The following is an 8635-nucleotide window of genomic DNA, read 5'->3' on the forward strand; positions in this document are numbered from 1 at the left end:
TCACCACCCCAATTCCATGTGCATGAAAAAAACAGCTTCTATGGGATTAAGTCACTGGCATTTGAGAAGTTTTCTGTTTCAACAGCTAGCCTGACCTTATCTACAATTACACGGATCTAAAATGTTGTGATTTTATAAATGCAGCATCTAAAATGGATAATAAAACCAGACATTTAAAAAAATAAAAAGAAGTATTTAAAACACCAGGTTTTAATGAGCCTCAAAAGAAATCTCAAATAATAACATAACAGGAATAGGGACTTATTTAATAATTTAAACAAAGATATCAACACTCACCATCTGAAGATGTTTTCCGCTTATCTGTATCTGCCCAGGCAGGTACTCCTCCCATGGCATGCTGGAATCTAAGCAAAAATATTTTTAAAATTTTTATGATAACCACTGTATGCTCATAAAGCTTGATACATTTAAAAAGTGTTGGTTAGGTCACCCTTTAGAGTATGTAAAGAATCTTCCAAAATTACTCTCTTTAAGAACAGAGGTTGTTCTGGCTGGTTAGCTCAGGTGGTTAGAGGGCAGTGTTACAACACCAAGGTCAAGGGTTCAGATCCCCCCACCAGCCAGCAGCCAAAAAGAAAGAACACAAGTTATTATCTTTACTCACACAGAATAGTCCCAACCTGCCTATATTGGAAACTTTCATGAACCTCTGCCCACCTAAACTAGTCGTGGATACAGGAGACCTGGATACATATTTGTCATTAATTATTTACATCTAGTTACATGGATGCTTATTTGCTTATATCAACACATCCTAGATGTCAGGACTACGTAAAGAAATCTCTTTGTGACTATAAACCAATGCTATGGTACACAGAATACACAACAGAACATGTCCGAAAGAAATGACCAGATTGGTAAGAATAAAGAAATTTCATCATATATCATTTGAGTAAAATAGGAGTGTTTCATTCTGGAAAAAGTAAGCTTTAAGAGAAACATGACAGTTGTTTCAAGGAACTGGTATCAGGAAGAGGGCAAAGAGTCATTCTGATTTTTTAATGCATAAGTACAGACCAGCCCACCAAACTAAGCCCACTAGTCATAAAACAACTAGAAAACTACACAAAATGTATATGAAACAACTATTTTTAGAAACTGGACAACAGACAGCATAGCACTGTATTCCCTCAGAGAAGGCAAATAAACAAGGTGAACCCTACAGCCACCAGGTATTTTCCTCTGAAGACATTTATAAAACCCTGGCACAGAGCTGAGAAAATGATCAGACTTGAAAGAGGCTGACATAATCGGGATTTGAGGGGCAGTATACCATAGAGGAGGAAGAGAAGGAGCTGCATAAATCTGCATAGGACTCTGATGACAATTCTGCTGAATACTAAACCTCAGACTCACTGGATGAGACTCCATGAGTCAGGCAAAGAACTACCAGAGAGCTGTTAAGTTACACAATACTAAAGCTCAGCCTTTCAAGTTCCAACTAATCAGAAGGAAGGTCCTATTGAACACTCAGGGCATTCGGTAGAAATCCCAGAAAGGTCATACCTTAGCAGTGGGCCAAATCAGGCTAGAGTAACTACTACTCCAGACCTGCTCTAACAAAGCTTAAAAACAAGTCTTGAAAGGATCAAATTATCTTGTAACACCAAGGTCAAGGGTTTGGATCCCTGTACCAGCTAGCCATCAAAAAAAAAAAAAAAAGGATCAAATTGATCTGCAAGCCCATTAATTGCATGCCCAGACAAAAAGCAAAAAACAAAATCCAGACACTCAACAACATTCACATTGCCTAGAATCCAGTCAAAACTACTAGGCATGCAAAGAAGCAGAAAAACATAGCCATAACCAGAAGAGAAATCAGTCAACAAAAACAGACAGAAATGACAGAATTAGCACACAGAAACTTTAAAATAGCTAACAAATATATTCAAGTATTTAAAGGAAGTATGGGGCTGGCCAGTTAGCTGAGTTGGTTAGAGTGTGGTGCTGATAAACACTGAGGTCCAAGGTTTGATATCCCCGTACCAGCTAGCCACCAAAAAAAATTTTTTTAATAAATAAAATAAAGGAAGTATGAACATAATAAAAAGAGAAATAGAAACTAAACAAAACAAAAAGGTTTCAAGCTGAAAAGATCATCTAAAGCTGAAAAAATACAATGTCTGAATAATAAATTCACTAAATGGGTGAAACGGGTGCAACATATTCAAAAGACTACATATTGTATTATTTCATTTATATGACATTCTGCAAAAGGCAAATCTAAAAGGACAGAAAACAGATCAGTGGTTGTCAGGGGCTACAGGGGTTAGAAGTTGAGGAGAAAGCGTTGATTACAAGGGGTATATTACTTTTGAGGGTAATGGCAATGTTGTATATCTTAATTTCCTATTTTGATTGCAGTGGTGTTAAATACAGATGACTGTATTTAAAAAAAGTCATAGAATGACACATAAAAAGAGTGAATTTCACTATGTGTAAATTATACCTCAATAAACCTGCTTTAAAAATATGATGGTAATGCAACAAACCACTAGGAATATAAAAAAAAGTTATCAGTACAAACAAAAACAAAAATATTTTTAAATATTTTAAAAGATCTGTAAGTATAAATATTTTAAAAGATCTGTAAGATTGGAAGTATCACTATGAAATCATTGTTTTAAAATATATACGTTTCCTAGCTCTGTTCAACTTAAAAAGCCTAAAAGTAATAATATCCTCTTAACAATAACCACACCTAGTGTCCTGCTCTTGGATATCATTTCCCACTAGAACAAACCAGGGTTCCTGGGAAAATATGTTGATGCAGAGCAGAAAAAGGTCAAAGTGAGCTTGAGACATCTTTGTGAGGCCAGAAAGCTAGAAAAAACAAACACAGGAGCCAATTTCAAAGTTGGACAATTTTGCAGGCTAAATATGGACAATTTTAGTAAAGACTTAAGATTAATTGACTATAACAAACTGAAAAATAACCCATGTGGAGGATACCAACAATAATAAAGCAACTAAGCTTGGGAAAGACAGAAAACTTTCCCAGGACTAAAGTCTCTGTTGTAGATAAAAAATTGTAACACAGCAAAAATGCTGGCTCTAAGGGCAGATGTCCTCAGTGCAGCTAAACCTCATGATGGGAAAGTACAATGATATCTCATTGTTCTTTTTGTAACTACTTATGTTCCTTTTCTGTAACTTTTCTTGCCTGGAGAATAAAAACTGGGAGAAAACCTGATTTGGGGTTATTTTCCTAGGAATTCCTCTCTCTTGAAGGTTCTGGAATTAACCCTTTCGGGCCTCTCACTCTCTGGAGAAATGAGCTTTGAGTAATCCTTTGCGTCTCTGTCACCCTGGGAGAGGTGACAAACCCATAAATCCAAAAGAATTTTGGTTAAATCCTGGGAAAAAAGAAAACTTCCTTAAAAAAAAAAAAAGCCCACCAATAAACGTAGAATGAGAAATAAAATAAAAACTACAATGTACAAATAAACTGTACTGTGACCTGCAAAACAGATAAACTGAACAAAACATGATGGGCAACGTAACATACACTAAGCTCAAGTTGTGTAAAACCATCTCATGCAAACCCATATATTCCAAGACCACAGTAGCAGTAACTCTGCACAGACTTCCAAAGACAACTTTTCCAGCAATTTGCCTTGTTTAAAAATTCTGACCAATCCCTGCCAAAGACCATTAACTATGAACTTCCACCCTGAATTTACCCCTATGACTAACCCCAGCCCCCAAACCCATAAATATCCTTCCCTAATTCCTCTGTAGACACTGAGATTCTGTCAAAATGGTGATGTCATGATGATGCTTTCTATTTATTCTCCAGCGAATTTAATAAAACCAACTTCTTACGATCAACAGGCTTCCACAATCATCTATGTATGGGGATTTCAACAACAATGGCAGAAACAGAAAAAAACACCATTTCGCAACCTCTAATGTAATGATTAGTCCAGGCAATGATTATCAATGAATGCTTATTAGGTGGGAGCTTGGGGGAACAGGTTATTCAAACACTGCCTAAGTACCACACATAGATTATTGCAAAGGGGAGGGTAGAACTTTAAAGCAGAGATATCTGGTGGTCCACAGCCCTAAGTGGTCACACTTTACATCACTAATAGTTGGGAATCCTACACTATGGCTTCCTAGATCTGATGCAATAAATACACGTCATCTTAACATATTCCCAACAAAAATATTTAATCTGATTATAATCAAGCTTTTAAGTCCATCTGATGGAGTTTGGATGTGTTGTCCCCTCCAAAACTCATGTGGAAATTTGATCCCCAGTGTGAGAGTGCTGGAAACTGATTGAGTCATGGGGGCCGATCCCTCATAAACGGATTAATGCTCTCCTTGGGGGATGGGGGATTAATGAGTGAGTTCTTGCTCTATTAGTTCCTGTGAGAGCTGGTTGTTTAAAAAGACCCCGGCACCTCCGCTCTCTCTCTCTTGCTTCCTCTCGCCATGTAATCTGCTTGTACCTGCCACTTTCTGCCATGAGTAGAAGCAGCCCGAGGCCCATGCCAGTTGCAGTTGTCTCAGAATCATGACCCAAATAAACCTCTATTCTTTATAAATTACCCAGTCTCAGCTAATTCTGTTATAGCAACACAAACGGACTAATACACCATCTTTACAGGAAATACAGATGACAGAAAAACAAGTCAAATAACAAAATGAAGAAATAATCAGATTTGGTAGGAGGAAATGGGGAGTAACTGATTAATGAAATGTGACTACCTAAGAAACTGTTACAACTAAAAACTGAGCAAAACCAAAATAAACTGTTATTTATACCTCTTAATACATTACATGAAAAAGGACACTTACTCTTCTTTAAGCCTCTTTTGAAGCTTGTCTTTTGAAAGTTTACTTTCACCAGCATTTCTTATCATATCTTTCCGAAACCGATTGTTCATCATGTCAACCCTATAAAAAATAGAACAGCATATTTTAAATGACTTTTAAGAATCAACGTAAATAGCTGTTTCCTTTAGTATTTTAAGGAAACATTTAATGAAACAATGTAGGTGAAGATTTGTAAGATGTGGAACATCTCATACACATATTATCTCTTCTTCCTAAAACAAAAAGGAGTCTCTGATATTTCACACCATCTAGTTTACCCTTTGGAGAGCTAATATTTCAGAAAATTCATCATGATATATCTAGACACAGCTTATGCCACTCTCCAAAATAAATCCCAGGTAAATCAAAGCATTAAATATAAAAAGCAAACCTAAAAATACTATGAAGGAAAAAATAGGCTAATATTTCTCTCTGATATAGAAGCTTTTTTAAAACAACAGTAAAAATAATGAAGGAAAAAATTCAGATTTTACTATATAAAAATTTTAAACTTCTGTGCACAGAAAGCTGGGGGAAAACCTGCAATAAAACTGACATATAAAGGTTTAAAGTTCTCAATATGTAAGGAATTGATAAACTAGCATGAAGGTTAATTCTAGACGTCAACTTGGTTAGACGAAGGAATGCTGAGAAATCTAGTAAAGCTATCTTCTTAGGTGTGTCCATGAGGGTCTTTCCAGCAGAGATTAATATGAGAGTCTGAGTGGCCTGGGTGGGAAAGACCCACCCTCAATGTGGGTGGGAACCATCCAATCTGGGGGGGTCTGGAGAAAACAAAAGATAGAGGAAAGAGGTGAAGCTCTCTCTCAATCCGCTGAAGCTGGGATACACTCTTCTCTCCTGACCGTGGACATCTGAGCTTGAGACTCTTCAACTTTTGGGTTCCAGGACTTACACCAAGGACACCATCAGCTTCCCTCGTTTTGAGGCCTTTGGACTTGGACTGAGCCACGCTACCGGCATCCCGTTTATAGACAGCCTATCATGGGACTTTTCTTCATAGACATGTGAGCTAATTCCCCTAATAAATTCCTCTCATATAATTATAACATATCCTATTGATTCTCTCTCTCTGGAAAACCCTGACTAATACAACTAAGATTACTAAAAGTCTCCAACAGACAAATAAGCAAAGACATAATAGAGAAAACTTACAAGAAATGTCAGAGACTAACAACAAAAATGTTTTCTCAACACAAATTAAGCAGAAATATATCCCCACCATCAAACTGACAAAGGCTGGGGGGAAAAAAATCATTGCTTCTAAGAATGGATTGAAATGGACACTTTTTAATGGGAAAATAAATTGGTAGAACCTCAGGGTCTACAGCCTGGCAGTATTTACCAAGAGCCTTAAAAAATCTGTATTCTTTAATCAAGTAATTCTACCTCAAAGAATCTTAAAATAATTAGAAAAGCAAAAAAAAAAAAAAAAGTTTATTTATAAAAATGTTTAACTCAGCATTAATTTATTTAAGGGAAAAATAAAATCTATCCAACAATAACTATGTAAATTATGGTTAACTCATACAATCAGATACAACGCATTTTAAAATGTTTACAAAGGGTTTTGTTAAAGTGGGGAGAAACAATTGAATAAAACTTTATGCAGAAAAAGTAACAATGTTATGTATACAGCATGTTCTCATCTGTGAAAGTACAAACTGTGTGTACTAGCTTTTTTTAGCCTTTACTCAGTTTCAGGCACTGTGCTAAAATTTCCACATGCACTATTTCATTCAATCCCAAAAGCCTTTGATATAGCGACTATTATTATGCCCATCTTACAAACAAAAAAAGTTAAGTTCCAAACCTGCCCATGGTCCATCAGGAACTGGCCAAATTAGGAGGCACGCTCCGGGCTATTCCACACAACTAAGAAGGGAGGGGACAGGGACAGAAGTGTAGCACCATGTTAACAGTGGGTCCCCTTCAGGGGTGGGATTATGAACAACCTTTTCTGTCCTACACCTTGAAATATTTTTTCAAATCCTCTCATAATCACATATTTATAAAGAGAATGATTTTAAAACCTGAAAAATAAGGTATCCTACGGGATTGTGAAAAAAGTTAGGCACTTACATTTCCTCATCTTCATCTTCTTCATCCACCCAAACTGGTTTCTTTTGAGGTGGAAAATTATCTTTTGCTTCTTTCTCCACTTCTGAGTCATCTGAGTCTTCATTTACCTGAACCTATAAAAGACAAAACACCCTCAAGCATGGAATTTTTCCTATCCCACCACAGCAGACACACACATCTTGTAGTTAAATGACTTACAGAATGCTGTGTTTTTACGGCTCTCTGACAAAACAATGGGATGGAATGCTACCACAGCAAACGCTGGAGAAAGCAGCAGAAAATGAGGAGACCAGAGAATGGCACTGCAGGCTGTACAGGTGAGGCAAGATGGAACAGTCAAGGAGAGAAATTTAACATGTTGAAAAGAAAAGACCAAGCAAGACAAGAACAAAAGGTAAGTTGACAGGTGTAGAAAGGAACAGGAGAAATGACAGAACTACAGAAACTACAGGAAGAGAGGCAGACTAGAGTCAAAGACAAAGTAATTAAACATCCTAATTCCTATCTCATATTCTTCGATATAGCTCTTCTCCCTTTTTCTTAGCCGTTCTTAAGAAACTTTATACCATATTACCAAATCTAGAAATAAATCATAGAAGAGCTCTTGAAGTGAGCTTGAGCTTTCCCAAAACCACATGATAGAAATGTCCAAGTGATTTCTACTTGCTCCATTACCGGCTTAAGATCCTTCAAAGCCCAGCAAATCCCACCTCAGTAGACTATTCCTTTTCCTGGCTACAAAACTGTCACATCGTTCAGCATTTTTCCAGTAGTAGTTCTATCTCCCGACTATACTGCTGCAGCTTCCCCCAAAAACACCCAAGGGAGGTTCTGGCAATCAGTTACGCTCGCTAGGTCAGCATTCATTGACCAAACATCGACTGAATAATTGTCAGTAAGGCGTTCCTTGGTCACCCTACCTAAAATTTCATAGGCCTCCTCTACACACACTTTTCTCCCTTTCCTGATTTTTTTTTTTCTCTTCAGCAGTTGTGCCTAACATACTTGAATTTTATTCATTTATCTCCTTTGTCTTCTGTCTCTGCCACTAGCACACAAGCTCCATGGAGGCAGGGATTTTTGTTAGTTTTGTCCATTACTGTGTCTCTACCGGTGCCTATGTTATAGGATCTATGCCTGGGATTCCCTATCTTGGAAGAAAAGTATAGATAAGCGAATGATAAAAAGTTTGCAAAAATTATAAACAATTACGCAATTTGCCTATTGCCAAGAAGAATACCTGGCACCCAACAGGCTCGCAGATACAGTATTTGTTAAAGAGAAGAATACACAACCATTCTCAAAAGTTGGTGTGTGTCATAATCACGTGGGGGAGACTACTAAAACGGGGATTCCTAGGCCCGTGCCCACGAATTGATTCCATCAATAACACGGAATTCCGGAATCTGACAAGGCGTTCAGGCAGGTGATCAAACGACTACGCTGACTTTGGAGAAAGAATAGTGGAGCCGAGCCGGGAAACATGCCCACGACTACAGCTCGAAAGAGAAATGGACTCCAGGCGCAGCGGCTCCTCCCGGGGCGGAGAAAGGCACGGTCTCCGCCCTCTGGAGATTTTCGGTCTAGCGCGGGTAGGGGGGGGACGCGCCGCGGCGCCCCTCGGCGCCCGCGTTCTCGGGCTCCCTCCCACCTGAGCACTCCCCGCAGCCGCAGGTCGCGCAGA

The 8635-nt window shown here is 38.1% G+C and overlaps 1 protein-coding gene across 1 annotated transcript in view; it reads right to left on the reverse strand.

The window, feature by feature from the left end:
* UTP18 (UTP18 small subunit (SSU) processome component homolog (yeast)) overlaps positions 1–8635 on the reverse strand; it is a 33903-nt gene that overhangs the window by 23842 nt on the left and 1426 nt on the right. The window contains exons 2-4 of the mRNA XM_008568290.1: positions 6952–7064; positions 4831–4929; positions 298–365 (exon numbers count right to left, since the gene is read on the reverse strand). Of these exons, the coding sequence (XP_008566512.1) occupies positions 298–365; positions 4831–4929; positions 6952–7064 (280 nt within the window). The remainder of the gene's footprint in view (positions 1–297; positions 366–4830; positions 4930–6951; positions 7065–8635) is intronic.

Source organism: Galeopterus variegatus, unplaced genomic scaffold (genome assembly GCF_000696425.1).
Source record: "Galeopterus variegatus unplaced genomic scaffold, G_variegatus-3.0.2 Scaffold395, whole genome shotgun sequence".
Classification (NCBI taxonomy): Eukaryota; Metazoa; Chordata; class Mammalia; order Dermoptera; family Cynocephalidae; genus Galeopterus; species Galeopterus variegatus.